The sequence below is a fragment of the Haliotis rufescens genome, unplaced genomic scaffold (genome assembly GCF_023055435.1).
Source record: "Haliotis rufescens isolate VD_foot unplaced genomic scaffold, xgHalRufe1.0.p SCAF_7, whole genome shotgun sequence".
In the NCBI taxonomy this organism is placed as follows: domain Eukaryota; kingdom Metazoa; phylum Mollusca; class Gastropoda; order Lepetellida; family Haliotidae; genus Haliotis; species Haliotis rufescens.
Window position 1 is genome coordinate 49,806,534 of NW_025964361.1, and position 22,062 is coordinate 49,828,595.

At 41.1% G+C, this 22,062-nt stretch overlaps 1 protein-coding gene across 1 annotated transcript; it reads left to right on the top strand.

Annotated features, from left to right (window-relative positions):
* The first annotated feature begins 17,767 nt into the window (after positions 1-17,767).
* Positions 17,768-21,566, top strand: LOC124111217. The gene is made up of 3 exons (XM_048388198.1): positions 17,768-17,885; positions 20,695-20,803; positions 21,220-21,566. The coding sequence occupies exons 2-3, from the start codon at positions 20,710-20,712 to the stop codon at positions 21,564-21,566; spliced, it is 441 nt and encodes a 146-aa protein (XP_048244155.1). The 5' UTR covers positions 17,768-17,885; positions 20,695-20,709.
* Positions 21,567-22,062: the final 496 nt, after the last annotated feature.

Sequence of the window (22,062 nt, forward strand, 5' to 3'; positions counted from 1 at the left end):
GTACATCGTTACATCTTACTTTTATACTGATACCCATGGTGCATACAGAGAAACTCTTTAAAGAGCTGGCACCAAGGAATACATACGGGGAGTTTTGTTGTAGATGTGGTATCCAGGATACTTACAGGGGACCTCGTTGTAGAGTTCGTACCCATGGTGCATACAGAGAAACTCTTTAAAGAGCTGGCACCAAGGAATACATACGGGGAGTTTTGTTGTAGATGTGGTATCCAGGATACTTACAGGGGACCTCGTTGTAGAGTTCGTACCCATGGTGCATACAGAGAAACTCTTTAAAGAGCTGGCACCAAGGAATACATACGGGGAGTTTTGTTGTAGATGTGGTATCCAGGATACTTACAGGGGACCTCGTTGTAGAGTTCGTACCCATGGTGCATACAGAGAAACTCTTTAAAGAGCTGGCACCAAGGAATACATACGGGGAGTTTTGTTGTAGATGTGGTATCCAGGATACTTACAGGGGACCTCGATGTAGAGTTCGTACCCACGGTGCATACAGAGAAACTCTTTAAAGAGCTGGTACACAGGGTACATACAAGAGACCTCGTTGAAGTGCGGGTATATATGTCATACACCAAGGGAATTGTTGGGATTTCGTTGTGGTTTTCGTACCCGTGATATATACGGCGGTCCTCGTTCTAGTGCTGTTACCTTGGCTCAGTCACACAAACACCAGGCTCAGCCACACAAACACCAGGCTCAGCCACACAAACCCCAGGCTCAGTCACACAAACACCAAGCTCAGTCACGCAAACCCCAGGCTCAGTCACACTAACACCAGGCTCAGTCACACTAACTCCAGGCTCAGTCACACTAACACCAGGCTCAGTCACACTAACTCCAGTCTGGTCACACAAACACCAGGCTCAGCCACACAAACACCAGTCCGGTCACACAAACACCAGTCCGGTCACACAAACACCAGGCTCAGTCACACAAACACCGGTCCGGTCACACAAACACCGGTCCGGTCACACAAACACCAGGCTCAGCCACACAAACACCAGGCTCAGCCACACAAACACCAGTCCGGTCACACAAACACCAGTCCGGTCACACAAACACCAGGCTCAGTCACACAAACACCGGTCCGGTCACACAAACACCAGGCTCAGTCACACAAACACCAGTCTGGTCACACAAAAACCAGGCTCAGTCACACAAACACCAGTCTGGTCACACAAACACCAGGCTCAATCACACAAACACCAGTCCGGTCACAGAAACACCAGGCTCAGTCACACAAACACCGGTCCGGTCACACAAACACCAGGCTCAGTCACACAAACACCGGTCCGGTCACACAAACACCAGGCTCAGTCACACAAACACCAGTCTGGTCACACAAAAACCAGGCTCAGTCACAGAAACACCAGGCTCAGTCACAGAAACACCAAGCCCCAGTCACACAAACACCAAGCCCCAGTCATACAAACACCAGGCTCAGTCACAAAAACACCAGTCTGGTCACACAAACACCAGGCTCAATCACACAAACACCAGTCTGGTCACACAAACACCAGGCTCAGCCACACAAACACCAGTCCGGTCACACAAACACCAGGCTCAGTCACACAAACACCGGTCCGGTCACACAAACACCAGGCTCAGTCACACAAACACCGGTCCGGTCACACAAACACCAGGCTCAGTCACACAAACACCAGTCTGGTCACACAAAAAACAGGCTCAGTCACAGAAACACCAGGCTCAGTCACAGAAACACCAAGCCCCAGTCACACAAACACCAAGCCCCAGTCATACAAACACCAGGCTCAGTCACACAAACATCAAGCTCAGTCACACTAACTCCAGTCTGGTCACACAAACACCAGGCTCAGTCACACTAACACCAAGCTCAGTCACACTAACACCAAGCTCAGTCACACAAACACCAAGCTCAGTCACACAAACACCAGGCTCAGTCACACAAACATCAAGCCCCAGTCACAGAAACACCAGGCTCAGTCACACAAACATCAAGCTCAGTCACACAAACACCAAGCTCAGTCACACAAACACCAAGCTCAGTCACACAAACACCAAGCCCCAGTCACAGAAACTCCAGTCTGGCCACAACTATAAATGACTGCAGATATACTTAAACTGCCTTTGCATGAGTATGCTGTTCCTGAATCGGATCATTGAAGCTGAGGGAACGAACACTACATCGATAAAGTAAAATATTCATCGGACATTACAGTGACAGTACACATATACAAACCAGTCACGGCGATTGAGCGAATGTACAGCTTGTACACATGGGCCCCACTTGGGGTTAATGTGAGCTGGGAACTGGCCCTAAATGGGCAGCCCATCGGGGCCCCGTTCGACTTTGTCCAAGGGTTCCCACAGGGTTCTGAGTTGGCATTATGAGTTGTCAACCGATCCCTCGGGGCATGTGGTGTGATGTACCGTGTGTGAGCCTACGTGTGAGGTACGTCACACCGTATGCCCCAAGGGATCGGTTGACAAGGAATGTATGTAACCGACATATATTTATACACACCATAATTATGTCCAAAGCTTCACTGAGAAAAAACGCTTTGATTCAGCTATTTTGACAGCTCCAGACGACGCTAATGAACGGAGTTACTTCCCTTTAACGAATGCATTTGAATAAACATCGGCTCATTTCTGCTTAACGATGCTTATGCGAGATATGCAAGTTACCTACGGTCTGTTCCGATTGATTTCTCAGCAGACTACATGATACAATGTTAAACTGGCGAAATATGAAATATGACTTTGCAGTGACTTGCAAGTTCCGTTTCTTCAGACCTATGCACGTCACATCCCTTTTACAGCAGGAAAAAGGACGCCCCTTCATGTGGCACGTGTGGTCACATACTTCACTGGACAAGGGAATATCTTCATACTTTTTCGATCTGCTGTTTCCATAGACCTCACGTCCATATAATTGTTGGGGAACACCCGTTACTCCTGTATAGTTAAATTGTATGGAAACACCCTTTACTCCTGTGTAGTTAAATTGTTTAGTAACACATGTTACTCCTGTATAGTTGAATTGTTTGGGAACACCCGTTACTCCTGTATAGTTGAATTGTTTGGGAACACCCGTTACTCCTGTATAGTTGAATTGTTTGGGGAACCCCCACCGTTACTCCTGTATAGTTGAAGTGCATGGGAACACCCGTTACTCCTGTATAGTTGAATTGTTTGGGAACACCCGTTACTCCTGTATAGTTGAATTGTTTGGGGAACCCTCACCGTTACTCCTGTATAGTTGAAGTGCATGGGAACACCCGTTACTCCTGTATAGTTGAATTGTTTGGGAACACCCGTTACTCCTGTATAGTTAAATTGTATGGAAACACCCTTTACTCCTGTGTAGTTGAATTGTTTGGGAACACATGTTACTCCTGTATAGTTGAATCGTTTGGGAACACCCGTTACTCCTGTATAGTTGAAGTGTTTGGGAACACCCGTTACTCCTGTAAAGTTGAAGTGTATGGAAACACCCGTTACTCCTGTATAGTTGAAGTGTTTGGGAACACCCGTTACCCCTGTATAGTTGAATTGTTTGGGAACACCCGTTAGCCCTGTATACTTGAATTGTTTGGGAACACCCGTTACTCCTGTATAGTTGAATTGTTTGGGAACACCCATTACTCCTGTATAGTTGAATTGTTTGGGAACACCCGTTACTCCTGTATAGTTGAATTGTTTGGGAACCCCCACCGTTACTCCTGTATAGTTGAAGTGCATGGGAACACCCGTTACTCCTGTATAGTTGAATTGTATGGAAACACCCGTTACTCCTGTATAGTTGAATCGTTTGGGAACACCCGTTACTCCTGTATAGTTGAAGTGTTTGGGAACACCCGTTACTCCTGTATAGTTGAATTGTTTGGGAACCCCCACCGTTACTCCTGTATAGTTGAAGTGCATGGGAACACCCGTTACTCCTGTAAAGCTGAATTGTTTGGGAACCCCCGTTACTCCTGTAAAGCTGAATTGTTTGGGAACACCCGTTACTCCTGTATAGTTGAATTGTTTGGGAACACCCGTTACTCCTGTATAGTTGAAGTGTTTGGGAACACCCGTTACTCCTGTAAAGTTGAAGTGTATGGAAACACCCGTTACTCCTGTATAGTTGAAGTGTTTGGGAACACCCGTTACTCCTGTATAGTTGAATTGTTTGGGAACACATGCCATTACTCCTGTATAATTGAATTTGTTTGAGAACACCCGTTACTCCTGTATAGTTGAATTGTTTGGGATCCTTACTGCCCTTATGTCCCCAAAGCAAACAAATACGCTAAAAACAATTGTTGCATGTTCTGAGAGGTTGCACTTGTATCTACAAAGTCCTGATAAATACAGGTTTAGTTTGGGAAGAGTACATTCATGAACAAACCTCTGCCCATTAACAACGCTGGGAGGATCTTTAGCAGCCAGATGACATCAAGTATCTGAAAGACTTCTTGATAGATGGTCACACATTCAATTACACCAGGATGCCTGGACTGGCCCATGAGAGAACAAAAAACAACAACTGAACGTTCCAATGTGAGTGTTTTAAAGCACGAGTTGATGTGTAGATACAAAATTACAGAAGTAAATATGCCATGGCCCCGTTCCACAAAGCGATCGTAGCACTAAGACAATTGTAACTCACATACTTTAACATAGACTTACGACAATCGTAGCGCTACGATCGCTTTGTGGAACGGGCCCCAGGTTGTTATGCTTAATACGGCTGATTCACACTCCACGTGCTATCTACTGTCCTGTTTAAGTTGGACGTATTTCTCCCCCTTTACTATTATATTATTGAATGCAGCCACGCCACTTTACTGTTAAATCAACAATATTAATATTTGGCAGACCTTATCTTGCGTCGCTTGATGTCACATTTTACAGATGCTTCTGGAAGTGTCTGGCCGCGTATCGAACTTTCCACGTGCACGACAAATCACACAAACACTAGAGGAATCTAAACAGGAAGGTACAAAGGGCCCACGGACCGAAGATTCTAGATAAACCCAAGGAGGAGCATCTTGTCTCAGTTTTAATCTGACAAATAACCATCACAGACATCAGAATGAATTCAGAACATATGTCCACTTTGAGCCAAAAGGAATACTGGAGATCCTTGTCCCTCATACAGATGTAGACTCGACAGGCGCCTTATCAGTTTTAAACATGTACATGCAGCCAAATTGCTCGTGACAACAACGTACAGGACAGAATTGTGATCTTAGTACATGTCAATACACTAAATGGATATGTAAGAACGAAAAACCTTAACAAAGGAAAATTCATGGGCAAATAAAAATATCTAAGCTCTTACGGATTAGCATCAAAGATTGATTCCAAAACTCTCAAAAAACAGCCCAAACGAAAGAAACATATTCTGTTTTTCAAAACAAATTCACTATCGATTATTATTAAAACAAATGAAATCAAATATGCATAGTACAACAATAAACCGACTCAACTCAACACAAAACATAAGAAAAAACAAATACCTTTACATACTCTCCAAACAAAGTAGGGGATGTTCTAAATTATCACATACCTATCAAGGATATGAGTCATTTTGCACGTGCGATAGAGCCAAGATGGAGACGGACATACCACAAGGGGTATAATAACCAGCCCCGTATTACACCCCCTGCAGGGCTGATACGACTTGTCAATGCATTTTGAAAGGGCGATCGCTATCAGCCCGGGTGGTAAGAAATAAGAGTTACGTCCCTTAGCGTGTCGTCTGCTCGTCTGCTCAGCTGGCTTTCCCGGGACAATGACTTCCAAACAAGGTGAAATTTGTTTGTGGTTACTTGCAAAGAGATACATTTTACAGTTTTATGTCATGGTGTGTAATACCTTTGCGCTCGTTTTCTTCAAGCCTGGGTTCTGATAAATCGATCCTGCAGGGCCCCGTTCCACAAAGCGAACGCAGCGCTAAGATGACCGTAATTCCCATTCTTTAGCATAGGCTTACGACAGTCGTAGCCCTACGATCGCTTTGTGGAACGGGGCCCAGTGTGCGGGGTCGATAATTAACCATTTGTGTCTGCAGAAACCTGTTCCAAAGTCTGCAAAGCACAGACTGGGACACATTGAACATACTAGCTACCGACTAAAATGCTATTTTTCATGATACTGTAACAGTGCTAAAATTGCTATATTTTATTCAACTTTTTGTGAAATTCGCCTTCAATTCATAAGTTGTCGATTAACCATTTAAGACCTGTTGGTACATACTAGCAATAAGAAATTGCATAACAACATCTGGCACTTCAGATTTACGCCGCCACAATCAGGTCGGCGGGCGAGACTTTAATTACATGTTGAATAACAACTGGTAGTGGTCAGCGCGTTCGGCACTTACCAGTGTACCGTTATCAGCTATTTAGCGTCAACTGACCAAACTAGAAAATTGAAAACGCGAAACCAAACACGAGCTGAGTGATTCTATCGGCATTTATAATCTTCTATTACGCAACTTTCCAAACTGACCGTGGGCTTTGGCTATTAACAGACCAAACCCATCATACAAAATTGTATAACATGTCCAGTCTTTATTAGTCCAAAGTCTCAAATTTCAAACTGGACATGCACGTGTAGACTTGCCTTCAGATTAACAAAGGAGGTCTCAGGTATAAATATAGGGGGAAATCGACTGTTAGTCATTCCTGCTTTGCCTGAGAACCTCTCTCTGTTTGTCTTTGAAGGTAAGTCACTTTTACTTGTTACTTTGGCATTTAGGTTGAACTTTGCTTAAAATTGTCTTTAATTTTGTATGAATATCTTGCTTGAACAATGAACTTATACTCTATGTATTCGAAATGCCGTGCGAATCTAAGCTGCATATTATTCAAGTTTTACTGACACAAATTAACTACAGTAATTTATATGCATGCGTCGCATGTAGAAATATTACTATTCCACAATCAGCGTTCGTATCCCACATGTTTATTTATCGGGTTAAAACTACTAGGCAAATACATTTGTAATTATTAATCACAGGTGTCGTGGATGCTTCATAATTATCATGTTTTAATGTGAATAGCGTGCATTATAATAATGTATGAATTATTTGTCCATGTATCGGTAGGACCACTATTCATATGTGTGTCGTGTTATTTACCTTATTGTATGCTGTATCGTTAGTAGAGTGGTTTTATAATGCAACAACGTTAAATGCGTCAGTATGCATTAACATGATCCAGTTTCTCGATATAAATTACGTTATGTATATTTGTTTGCGTTCTTATGCCTGATAAATACGGTTCAAGAATATAACTTATATCCGATGTTCATGCATCAAATATATTCTTTATATACAAAACCAGATCAGTGCAAGTACAGCAAAGTATATTATTCTTATCTGTAGCCCAAAATATATTTCTCATTAGGTAACTACTTTGTGAGGGCATATCACTAGACTACAATACTTGAACGTAACTTTTTGTTCTAGATAAATGCACGCAAATTAAGCAATGCCTGATAAATTTATGTTTTCCAATTTATGCATATTATTTCCATTCGGTAAGATGAATGGACGCTGTATAGAATATCTCAGATACTATACTTTTAGCATAATTTGGACGCTACAGATAACGTAGTAGTTTTATGTTGTAGAATAGTTATAATGAAACAGGCTTTCCTATAGCAGTGTTTATATCCATTTCTAAATTACAGTTCACAAGCAATTTCTCTGTTTGGCGAAATCTCCAATTAGGTTCATAAACATTCACAATAGAATATACGTTCACAAATAATCAGTCTTAATTCATATATATTTCAAGTTTCAAATACGGTATTCCTTCATGTGTGATTTGTATAAGCTCGGCCCGCATAGCGCGGCATGCACAGGCGGCACCGCTCATTGTTATATAACGGCACACTCACCAGCGCTCGGCAGTGACTTCACGTACCGTATTTAACCATGTTGCGCATAGCTGTTATCTGAATTTAGTATAATGTATTCAGTCATTGAATGCAGGTCCCATTATTATTTACCGTATTAAATCTTGTGTTCACTATTTAACTCTGGAGTGTACACCTGAATCAGCTATAGTTCATGACGTCACATTACCGTATTTAATGTAAAATAAGTCATTAGACATGTCATTGTTCAAGAAAGGTGTTGTTATAATCTTTCATATGAATGCTTTTTGTAAACATTGTTCAGATGTTATTTATGAGTACCTTAAATATATAGACCAAACATTATGAGTAATTATCAATGAGTAATTTAATGTGAATTGATTATAATGTCTGCATTATATCAAATGTTTACTGCTATAATATAAATGAATATCCAATGATTTGAGCTTACACTTTACACTTTGTTATTATTTTACAAATGGTATTTTAATTATAAATGTGTTACGTAATCTTATGCAATGTTATATTAGGCTGTAACTTGAATAGGTACTGATACGTCTCTGAAGTTAAGACATTGTTCTCAAAGTGAGATCACATAACAAGCAATTGTTTATTAACTCATGCCTATTATATAACAAAGAATATCTTAACAGTTTTGGTATCACTGCTTAATTATTTGTCTGATTATGTCTTTGTGTTTGATGATGATGAAGGAGATTGTCTATCTATGTCTATATGTTTGATGATGATGAAAACATTTAATAAAAAAAGATTCCTGCTTTGCCTGAGAACCTCTCTCTGTTTGTCTTTGAAGGTGTGTTGATCCCGTGGCTAATTCCCCGAAAGCATTCTAGGTTTTGATCAGTTTTAGTGTAAAAACTAACTCTGTTTCAATTGGTGGAGCTTAAATCCTAGATGACCGGTGCCACACCTCAGAACTACAGGGAGAAGCTTCGAAGGCCCGAGCCAAGGTCGATCCTGACCAGTTTGCTTAAACAGGTTTCACCTCTACCATCCTCACCGTCACTGACAACACCATCAGCACCAAGCCAAAGGTCATCAGTGGCTGTGACAAGAGTATCCTCCTCCTCCTCATCATCATCATCACCACCATCAATCTCATCTTCCTCTGCTGAAGCTGATTGGAGTGAAATGGCAGCTCCACATGTCAAACTCCGGCCGTTCACTGGGCAAGAAGAGGCAACGTCCTGGTGGTAGGATTTCCAAGATTAAAACCTCACATTGCCTACACACATCCCAACAATAGACTGTCCAAGACCAAAGATGTCAACCTCCGGTTCCAAGCAATGATGTTGACACATATCCTGACACACAGATGGTCCAGTCACAGCCATATATCTCTGATCAAGGCAGTACACCATCTACATCTCAGTCAGATACCGGCTTCTCACAGCAGCCAGACACCACATCTCAAGATGACCAAACATATACTGTTGACAAGATTCTTGAATGCAAAGTTGTCAACGGCACCAAACACTATCACATCAAATGGTTAGGTTACTCCAAAACCACTTGGGAACCATCCCGCAATCTCAGTCAGGACCTAATCCAACACTTCCATAGATCTAGAACCATGTCCGGGAAAAAGGCACAAAAATGGGCGAAAATACTTTAACTAATACACCAAGGTTTCATCAGCTCCCACCTATCTTTGAGAAGTTTCTAACTGTTGCCTTAGATGTTGAATGACCACCCCTTCTTACAGTTACGTCGTTTCTGTGTCTCATAGTGCTAGGTTGTTCAGATGTTGCTGGCCAGAACATCATGCTCAACCAGGTCGTCTCATCTAATGGTCCCATGTTCTCTTTCGTTTCTCTAAGGTTCATCATGGAGTCTGATTATCCTGAGGCTATTCTCGTTTATTGCCCACTCTGTCAGTTGATTGGACAGACTTAATGGTAACAAATAAACTTACTAGCACATCCCTTACCGTTCCCTCAACCATTCAGATATCATTCTTTACAGCCCAAAAGCTGCAGCGACTCTTTAAACAGCCATTCACTGCCTATGTCCTTCTAGTTCACAATGGATATTATAAGGTAGTGGACCCGACATCACTTCTACCTCAATTTTAGTTGTTGCAATATGTATTTCTATACTTATTGAATGTACATATTAGATTTGGGCATTCTGAACAGTACGTATCATTGTTGTCATGTTCTTAGATGTGATCATATCTTATGCTTGTACACTTAGACTTTAACTACCATTATTTTACCTGATGTTACTTCAAGCTTTTGAGGTCAAAAGCTCCACGACGCACAGGGATATTGTAACAGTGCTAAAATTGCTATATTTTATTCAACTTTTTGTGAAATTCGCCTTCAATTCATAAGTTGTCGATTAACCATTTAAGACCTGTTGGTACATACTAGCAATAAGAAATTGCATAACAACATCTGGCACTTCAGATTTACGCCGCCACAATCAGGTCGGCGGGCGAGACTTTAATTACATGTTGAATAACAACTGGTAGTGGTCAGCGCGTTCGGCACTTACCAGTGTACCGTTATCAGCTATTTAGCGTCAACTGACCAAACTAGAAAATTGAAAACGCGAAACCAAACACGAGCTGAGTGATTCTATCGGCATTTATAATCTTCTATTACGCAACTTTCCAAACTGACCGTGGGCTTTGGCTATTAACAGACCAAACCCATCATACAAAATTGTATAACATGTCCAGTCTTTATTAGTCCAAAGTCTCAAATTTCAAACTGGACATGCACGTGTAGACTTGCCTTCAGATTAACAAAGGAGGTCTCAGGTATAAATATAGGGGGAAATCGACTGTTAGTCATTCCTGCTTTGCCTGAGAACCTCTCTCTGTTTGTCTTTGAAGGTAAGTCACTTTTACTTGTTACTTTGGCATTTAGGTTGAACTTTGCTTAAAATTGTCTTTAATTTTGTATGAATATCTTGCTTGAACAATGAACTTATACTCTATGTATTCGAAATGCCGTGCGAATCTAAGCTGCATATTATTCAAGTTTTACTGACACAAATTAACTACAGTAATTTATATGCGTGCGTCGCATGTAGAAATATTACTATTCCACAATCAGCGTTCGTATCCCACATGTTTATTTATCGGGTTAAAACTACTAGGCAAATACATTTGTAATTATTAATCACAGGTGTCGTGGATGCTTCATAATTATCATGTTTTAATGTGAATAGCGTGCATTATAATAATGTATGAATTATTTGTCCATGTATCGGTAGGACCACTATTCATATGTGTGTCGTGTTATTTACCTTATTGTATGCTGTATCGTTAGTAGAGTGGTTTTATAATGCAACAACGTTAAATGCGTCAGTATGCATTAACATGATCCAGTTACTCGATATAAATTACGTTATGTATATTTGTTTGCGTTCTTATGCCTGATAAATACGGTTCAAGAATATAACTTATATCCGATGTTCATGCATCAAATATATTCTTTATATACAAAACCAGATCAGTGCAAGTACAGCAAAGTATATTATTCTTATCTGTAGCCCAAAATATATTTCTGGCGGACGCTCTACCACTAGACCACGGAGGCGGTCTTGGGATGTGCTGGGGATGGAGAGGTAGGGTGGAATCCGACTCTGTTGTCTGCAGTGGACTGCTACGAGTTCCATGCGAAATCTGGGAGCAATCGTAAAAGAATGACAGCATATATTCGGAAAAAGATGTTCTATCTTAACATTATTGTACCAGTAATCGAAACTGAAGTGTCAATACTTCCACCGAACATGAACATGTCACATACAAATAGAGAATACTACACTCATTCTCGTTAGATACCATTTTTACGAAACGAGTGGACTTTCTATGGTATCTGACCGAGCGACGAGTTTCGTTAAAATGGTATCTAACGAGAATGAGTGTGGTATTTTATTTATTACCCACGTTAAATATATATTTAAGTGTAAATACATAACAACTTTCGTTCGTTGACAGACCAAACTGAAAGCGTTTGCCAATTCTGGTTGCGCATGAATATTGATATTTGACCAAATATGGGCATTGTTGACATGTTTATGCATACGCATTAACAACATGCGCCTGCTGTTCTGTTTGCAAACAAACCAGCACCGACGCTCAAGATCCTTTTGGAAGAAAGTCTTCAACTTATGGTAATATTCAAGCGCCATGTTGTTGGTACGCAGGACAGCGATAAGAAAATTTGAAATGTCACATTAGCGCCGCGCTTTGAATATCGGACCAACAGTAACACGCATCACACTGCCGGGGTCCCGTCTGTGCAATCAAAATGGTTCGGTTTCCTTGATCTATCAGCTGAATTTATATCATGTCCGTACCATTTTGGAAGAGGGAAATCAGACTGTTCGCCAAAGACATTCATGTTAACTGTACCAACCTATATACTGAAGACGTGAAAATCAACAAACTCAAATCTGCTTGCATGTCAGTGACAGCTTCGAACGATCGAAGGGCAAGGTCGCCACCGGAATAAGAAAAGACAACCGCGATCCACTCAAGCGTTTTACGCTAGAGATAGGGAATGTTACTGTTCACATTTGGGATGTTTGGGGCCACAAAATCAGAAGTCAAGCACACTTCCACGGAGTTTTCGAATGATTTGTATCGGAACTGTGAACTTTAAGTGATCTGGTCGTGCTGTCGTGTTCGTTCATTCATGAACAACACCTCCCGAAACAGCGCCACAAAATACGCTTCAAAGGGGACACCGATGGCACAACCGGATCATCCCAAGTAAGTCTAGATATCTGTCCAGATAGTTTAAACAGACTTCATTTCACCACGCTTATCCTTTTACGTTAAATCAAATTGAAAGTTGCGAAAATGGTCGGGTGCGTCACGCTCAAGGGACGCGCTGGATCGGCAGTCGTACATTGTAAATCGATTTATAGATCTAGCTCGATTATATGTCTGTAGGAGCTCTATGCATAACTTATATAGAATGCAAATCGAATTTGATGCGTGTGACTATCTTGTTTGGTTTAATAAGGTGTTTATAAATATCTCTCGTTCTCATGAATTTCTTCAGTTCTGCCTTGTAATCGCAAAATGAATGACGTCTCGCGATTTTTTATGAATGAAAAAAGTAGTCCCGGTGTGACAGGTCACGGTTATCCAATCAAAACGAATAAAACAAGGTCAACCTTGTACGACGCACGTCACACTCCGTCGCAGTGGTGACTCTGCATAACACGAGGTACTATGCTAGCTGGCTGCCGGCCGCATGGAACTCTGGGTAGGAGAGTGGACACACGTGTGACGTACGGATTTAGTATCTTACCACCTGTATCTTCACCATGTGGGTAATAATGATGAATACCCTTTAAAGATTAAAACTGAACATTGGCGAATATGTACCACAATAAAAAGTTAGTGTGGTGAAAGTGTGAATGAAAAGATATGATCTGCTGACAACAAGACCTTTTTTATATGTAAGTAGCCTCAGAAACCTCTTACGCAAACACTTACTCTTGCAGGATCTGGACGGCCTTTTGGTCTTGCATGTAGATCGTTTCGACTTACAGCAGTGAGAGTGGCAGGATATCGACTTTATCACAGTTATAACATTAGCAGGATATAAATTTTGTCAAATACTGTTATAGCAGGATATCAAATCGCGTTGTGGCATTAGAGTGAGAGGGGTTCCACTCTATCAGATATACACGCAAGATTTGCAGGATATCGACGTAATCAGACAGCTTGTGAGAGTAGGAATTAGATGATATTTGGCATTAAAGTATAGTCAACATATAAGTTGGAAGTGAGCCTTTAAGTATGGATGGATAGGCCGGCGGAAAGTAGTAGTATACTATGTATCCCGCCATGGGGGAAAATAAATTTCTCAGCGGTTCAATAAATCCCTTTTACCTCGCCTCGTGCAAGTCAGGCTGCATTTGGATTTCTGAGGTAGACTAAATCCCTTATACCCCGCTTCGATTTCAAAAGCTTTTTTCCTCGAGTCAATACAAGAGACGTAACATAGCACAAATTAACCGAAGCTCAATCGAACAGCTGTTTTCTATCAATTTGATTTTGTTTTAATTCTTTTACAATGTCATATTAAAACATGTTCGTAAGATAAATGCATTGCAGCAGGCTCATAGTATAAAACCTAACCCATGTATCCCACTACAACTAGGGACGATATACTCAAAAAGTCCAAAATGAAAGCGTCCAATGGAAATTCGGGGCAAAGCATAGAATGTATAGTTCTTATTATTGATAACAATAATTGTATTTTGTATGTAAATGAATGTATTAGCGTTAAGTTATCTATAAGGTTGAGCAATTACTACATTGTTTAATCCTACATGAAAGTAGGTTATTATAGTATCTACTAGTGTCTACTTTAACCCATGGGACCGCCTCCATGGTCTAGTGGTAGAGTGTCCGCCCGGAGAGCGGAAGATCCGGGGTTCGATCCCCGGCCGCGTCATACCAAAAGACGTTAAAAGATGGTAATGTCTGGCGCTCAGCATTAAGGGGCTATTTTTACAAGGACTGGTCGGCTCGAAGTCAGTATACTGTGTCTGAGTGGGGTATTCATGTTAAACTGTGGCATGGTATCTCAGTGAGCTAGCACTATAAATCGGCATCAGTCTGGACTAGTACAAGCAGACACACACACACGTACATGCACGTCGCTATATAAGTGCAATAATCTTCGACGTTAAATCCAACGGCTCTAGGGGTTGTTGTTTCCTGTCTATAAGATCATTTGCCCTTTCAGCAAAACGATTGAGTTTGGGGCATATCATTGTAAGAACGTTTTTTTTAAGATTTGCCAAGAGCTATTATCTCCAGCCAGTGTTCCCTGGAACCATTGTGATGCCTGTGAGGATAGGTATAGAGGAAATAGTTATCGTTTTTCCTCATCTACAACCCTCACATCTCTTTAACCAAACCTCGGCTGCCAGTGGGTCTCTTCTGTATTAATGAGCCATGGGTAATATTGTAAGGAAACTGTTTTTGTAATTGTCTGAGCTTGGTTTCCATTCACTGAGTAACTGGAATGTGTACTGGAACCGGTGTAATGCTAGATTGGTTTGCTGGTGGGAGAGGGCAACTTTGCCCTATAGTTGCTGTGTGAGTGGGTGGGGTGTAAAAAATATCGGTTTGCAACAGGTACCGGTGTGAGTTTGTTGCAGGGGAAGTGAATGGTGACCATTCGAAGGGTAGTGGGGGTGGCCAATACTAGAGCTACTGGATGTTGTGGTCGTAGTAGTAGCCGACATTATCTGATTGGTTAAGAATCTCTGGCCCGACACGACCACTCCCCACAATGTCTAGCACGCTCATGATCCCGCTGCTCTCTGTGCAGTCGCCCATTTGGTGGTCTCCGGTTGTCTGTTGTCACCACCCAACGCCCTTGCCGGCACGCCAACTGCTTTCCTGCTATTCGATTCCCGACATGGGTACAATGTGTGAATACCATTTCTGGTGTCCCCCGCCGTGATATTGCTGGAATATTGCTACAAGCGGCGTAAAACCATACCCACTCACTCACTCACTTTCCTGCTACCATGCAGTCAAATGTGCTTTCTTTGTCGTTTTTTGCTGTTGTTTTTGCAGTCAATTGTGCAACCGCCACACAGTCAACTCACAACCCCTGCTGGAACCCTCACAGCCTCACAGTCAATCGTAGCTCACAGGGGAAATCTTACCCGCATCAATCCACCACGTGTCCAAGGTGTTTTAACATTAATTAACGGTAATTTGAAGGTCATTTGCGTTCTGGTTTAATCGCCGACATCTGGATTGACGTACCTTCACCTGAGTATATACATATACCCTTGTTCTTTAATCCTGACTATTCGTGATGTGGGATTTTACTCAAATCCCTTATTTGGCCCTCTGTTAGGTTTCCAGGAATTTGAACGTCACTTCCCAAGACCCATTTATATTCGATACTACGAACGGTACCTGGCTGGCTCTTAAGATATTTCGAAGACGTATTACTCTCATCATGTTTTGTGGCCTGAGTTTCCACCTATGCCCTCACCTAAGAGCGCTGTATACCTACTCACAATATCGCCAATACATACACACACACACACACACACACACACACACACGCACACGCACACGCACACACGCACACACACACACATATATATTGTTTGACAGTCAACCGTTTGTTCATGCACTTGATTATCTTCCTGGTTTCTCAACACCATACCCGTTCTCATGATTTTTCTGGAATACCGTTCCAGGTGGCGTTAAACCCAACTCACTCACTCACTTTGTGAATATGACTATGTCTACAGTGTATTTTAGCTGTATGTCATTGTGATAATGACATTAAATTCATGTATTTAAGTTTGTGACAAATATTTGTTTGTTAGGGAAATACACTTACAGGCAAAAGAAACTTTACGAAGCAAGGAGTGACGATCATTGAAAGAAGAGACAAGGACATATGAATTTGTTAAATGGCACGTTCATAAAATAACGCATATAGGGGCACAATCATGAGAGTGGGGTAAGTTGTCCGGCATTCGATCATTCACGAACGCATTTATAAACCGTTGAAGGTCTCTAACGTGTAATCAACCTATAGTGATTGTCGTGTGTTTACAACCGAAACCCTTGACATCATACCTATTAAACTTTCTTTCTATTCGTTTGATGATAGCCTTTGCAGGGCCGTTTGGTTTTTTACGCTGATTTGTTAGTATGGTTAAACGTTTTGATACATTCCGAATGCGTTACACGAACAATTCCGAATGACAGACCGGATATTGAGGGGGCCGACGGGAGTTAGATCAAGGAAACACGCATGTCCGTCTGGGTGGAATAAAGGTGTCAACATTAATAGACGACTTGAGATGATATGTCCTTTCCTGATGGTCATCAGGGCACTGATTTGGGTGAAACAGAAGACAGCTACACTACCCTTATTCCCTGATTATCCAAATAACATCGTGTTGCACGTGCATAAAACGTTTACGGTTAATGTCATTTTTCACGAATTCACGTGACCAGATTGTGGCTTTCAGATCGAAACATTCGTTTAGGTAATTAATTTACAGCGGTCTTTAACTACATTTTGATTTGAATTAAGACACACTTTATAAAGTTTCATTTCCTGAATTGTTGAACCGTGAAGATCCGGGGTAGAATGGGTCTTCAGCATGCCATGTTTGCCGTAAAAGGCTTCTCTGCTTGGCGTAAAAGGCGACTAACGGGATCGGGTGGTCAGGCTCACTGACTTGGTTGATGCATGTGATCGTAGCCCAATTTCGTGGATCGATGCTCATGATGTCAATCACTGGATTGTCTGGTCCAGACTCGATTATTTACATACCACCGTCACATGGTTGGAATATTGCCGAGTGGGGCGTTAAGAACAAACAAACAAACGAACAAATCTTATTCACCCAGGAAATATGTGCATAATCCTGAAAGTTAAAGAGATTTAACGTAATTCCTTGAAATCGTGTTGCTGTTGTTTTAAGTTTAAGGTCTAGTTTATCTGTATTATATAAAAAAGTGCATTTTACTGCTAAAATATATTCACGCCTGCAACCAAAATGGGTCATGCGATTTTTATTTAATCAAAGACTTCTCCTGAGATCTCAACCTTCCTGTTAGCTTTGCTTCGTGATGTGTACTGATATACTGTAAAAACGTCAGCGCATTTCAAACGCAATACCAACTATTGATGCTAGCTTCACCTCAGCACGTGTCGCGTGACATGTAACACAAAGCTCATCACAGCGATAACCCTTTTGTGGGTCCCTCTATAATATGATATCTGGAGGGTAAAGAATGTGTCACGCGCTGGGAAGGAGCTTGCATGCATTGCATATTGCTGCATGGAGCTATATGAATGACGCCCCCTGATAAAGTCGAACATTTCCTGAGAAAAGAATATTTCCCTCTGTGAATAGCGTGGATGAACGAGTAAGTGAGACGTGGGAAGCAATCGTCATGAAGTTATATACGAACTAATTTGAAGTTAAACTGACAGTGCTGGGCGCTGGTGAGTATGACGTCAGTTTGCTTCATTACTGTTAATCCTTCAAGGGGATATCGTCTTCTGTACCCACCACTCCAGAAGCACGTAATCATTCCAGTCGACGTGGCTAGTTTCACTTATAGTTTGGAGACAGGTATGGTTATTTACCTTTGTCTAATTGAAAGACAAATTAAGACCACTGCACAACATACACATTCGAGCGGAATAACTTTAACAATAACTCTACAAATTAACTTTCCAAAGTTTACACGAGAGCCGCGTACTACAAAATCGTAGCCTTTTTTAACTAAATATTTTTGGATCATAGTTTACAAGCAGAATATCTACTCCACAAGTATTTGGTCTGAAGCCGGATTGCAGATAACGTTATTTTTATCACACCACAACTCTATTGTCTTTTCCAAAACAGAGTATTTTACAAAATTAGTCAATGAGGGATATTCGTTTTTAATTATGAGGCTTCCTTCCTTGTGTAGTGGTCATATAACACTGTTTCCCCACTGGAGAGGGAATGTTCCACGTCAAACAATGTATTAAACAGTTTTGTTAGCGTTCGATTTACACTACCGTTCAATTGATATAGTCATGGTTATTTTATGACTACTTCTTCCTCTTTTTATGATTTTCCGATAACACCTAGCGTCCTATCTTGCATTTTTAATAGGGACTGTTCTTTTCAGTTCCAAATACTCTTTTATTTTTTTTCAGAAAGACAGCTTTTTCAAATAATTTCATGAACTCCTAAAGCATCAAAGTTTGTATTGGTAGCTCTACAAGCCCTCAAGGTCTTCTGTTTTAGACACTCTTGTGCTTTGTGATGTGTTAAATGTTGGGTAGCCATGTAAATAATCTGACAAGTCATTATCATAATGATCGAAAGAGTCACATAAACCAATAAACTCATAATTGGCACATCATTGGTTAAGATCTGAAACTATGGTTTATAGATTTCTTTAACATTCTTAAATAATATTTTGCAATGAAACAAGCCCTGACCAATACATTACATATTTTTGCCTGTGTTTACATCCTCAGTGTCAGAGTTTGATGATCGGATGGGAGTTGTCTCCCCTGAAGAGTGTTCATCATATGTAAACAAGGTTGAATCAGCTGCTTTGTCAATTTTTTGTCCTCTCAGCTGCTCCCGGGCGATCATTTACACACATATCACAGTGTCTGATTTCCGATCACATAAATAAACAACCAGTGAATAGCTTCTTGTGTCTTATCCTTGTTTGACCCCCCATTTTAGCGCTTCTGAAAAAACGAGACAGGGGATGTCGTTCACACTTTTGTTGTTGTATTCTCAGTCACTAAATAGTCTTCTCCTTGCAGACAAGTGTAAATTGGCGTGATCCCATTACCAAAAGCTTTGAATACACAATGCCATTTAGAAAGTGGTCAAATGTAACCAATGTTATACTTGGGATAACACTTTCTTAGTAAAGTACAGATCTACACTACCATGAATATGACCTTCCAATGGCAGTGGACAAATAATACAGAAAATGAGAATGTGTTTAACCATGGTAACAGATATTTATCATCCAAAACTGGCTCCCACAGGAGATATTGCTTGGGTGAGATCAAGTGATATCTACAGTGTAGATATCGCTGCAATAAAATTACATCACAATGCTTTGCAGACCATTGTGACGTCACTGGTAACCATGACATCACTAATGGCTCTGCTACTGAAGCTGTTTGCAGTACTTTTTACACCGAAGACACTGCTAATTACTGTCTACAAATTGAAAAAGTTGAAAGAATGATGTTGGATGATAAAAAAAATCTCACCCTCGTGTCTTTTGATATCAAATATATCAACACTCGTTGATAAAAGTGGCAAAACTCCTTGGTAAGCCTCAGAACTTTCCCACTTTTATCAACTCGTGTTGATATATTGGATATCAAAAGACACTTGGGTGAGATTCTCTATATATAAAAAATGTTTTAATGAATTTGTTATTTTTTTCAAAATGTTAACAAAAATGTCAAATAGGAATTTTCACACATGGAGTATTTGTTCTGATGGGAATTGCAAGTATTTGTGCCAAAATTCATGTATCCCTCTCTCTGCAGATCATAGGGAATGCAAGTAACACATACATCGCTTGTTGTTACTCTCTATCCAGGTCCCCATACAACCATGGTTCTCATTCTGGTTATAGTAGTAAGTCCCTTTAGCCCCCATTTGTTGTCTTTCTGTGTAGCAAAAACATTTGAATTAGAGATCATTCTGGTTTGGGGCCCAAATACTGCAGTCTTCCCGGGTCATATACCGTATTCGACGTAACAAGCGCCCCGCTCTAATAAGCGCCCACGGCGATATTTGCTAATATATTGGCTAGTGAATAATCCCAATTAGCACCCCTTCCGATTGATCGATGTACACAAGACTTATTTATTCGCGGATAATAATGTGTTATATGCACCCTTAATTATGGGCAATTAAATTCTGGAAAAATATATCTGTCGTATATAAACATTTCAGGCTGTCAGCGTAAACCACGACATTTACGATCTTTAAACTCTGTTTTTTTCTCACCAAAATAATATTCTAATAAGATCCCGCTATTTCTTATTTTGAGAGCGCCCTGGGCGCTTATTACATCGAATACGGTAGTTTCCGGAGTAGAGAAAATTCATATGGGAAAATATTCCAGTGTTAGTAAGATAGAGGCTGTGGAAGTTATATCCTTGGTAAACTTTTCCTCTGGAAAGAAACTCAAGGGGGGAATAGATACCCTGTGACACATGTTCCATACACCCCCATCAAATAATCAGGAGCTAATTCCTCTTAATCATTCAGAGTTTCTCAGTTGGGATGGAGGGGAAAAGGAAGAGCTGTGATAATGATGGACAACCTGAAACAAAGCAAGCCAGATCAGAAACCACAAGGACATCAGATGTTTCTTCAGGTTTGTATATACATACAATTAAAGATCATACATTATCATATGAATATGCAGGTCCACAGTTGCAGGACTCTGTTAAACCAGAGTTGATTCTAAATATACTTGCTACCTTTTCACATTGTTATAGTTTGCTTAAAGGCAAAATGCTTAATTACCGACGACCATGCCTTCCACTTGTTCGTGTTGCTCCGGTAATGTTTTAGATTTTCATTCATCCATTTCCTGTAATAACTATAAAAGCTCAGTGCGCGTGCAGTCCACACTTTCAACTTCAAAATGAAGAGTCAACAATAATTTTCATCTGCAACATTTAATTATCCGAACTTGTGACGCGCCCCCAACTTTTATTGTGTGGGAAAACTGTTTAAATGCGAAATTTGTCACAGATACTAGTCAACTATAAACATTTTACTCCAAAGGTGAACACTCTGTTGAAATGGACACTGCAGAGATCGGTGAGACGGGCGATCTGTCGGCGGGGATCATATCCAAAGGAAGTCAGAGGGAGCATGCCAGCGACTCAACAGAGAGTTCTAGTTCAGAATCAGAGTTGGAGAGGGAAAAGGAACGTCTCCTCGCTGAAGACAAGCGCCTGACTAGATCCTGCAGAAAACAACAACTCCGGGCTGAAATCAATGAGCTACAAGCTTCAGTAGAGAATAAAAAGGTCAAGAAACAGGCAAGTGTGAAACACAGGTTCCTGACGGAAATAGTTTCAACTAAAGAGGTAAACCCAGATGGTGTAAATAATAGTGAACATGGGTAACACACACACACACACACACACACACACACACACATGCCTTCACCACCCACCTACACCTACCCCCCCCCCCAACACACGCCAGCGACCCGTGAAGATCCGGGCTAGAATAGGTCTTCAGCAACCCATGCTTGCCATTAAAGGTGACTATGCTAGTAAACTATAAACATTTTACTCCAAAGGTGAACACTCTGTTGAAATGGACACTGTAGAGATCGGTGAGACGGGGAGAGATCGGTATGACGGCGGGGATCATATATAAAGGAAGTCAGAGGGAGCATGCCAGCGACGCAACAGAGATCCCAATTGCTTGGATCGTTGCTCATGATGTCAATCACTGCATTGTTTTGTCCAGACTCGATTCTTTACAGACTGCCGTCATATTGCTGGAATATTGCTGAGTGCAGTTTTAACCAACAAACCAACCAACCAACCAACTACACACGCCAGCACACACGCACGGACGCACGCACGCAGGCACGCACACCCACACCCACAT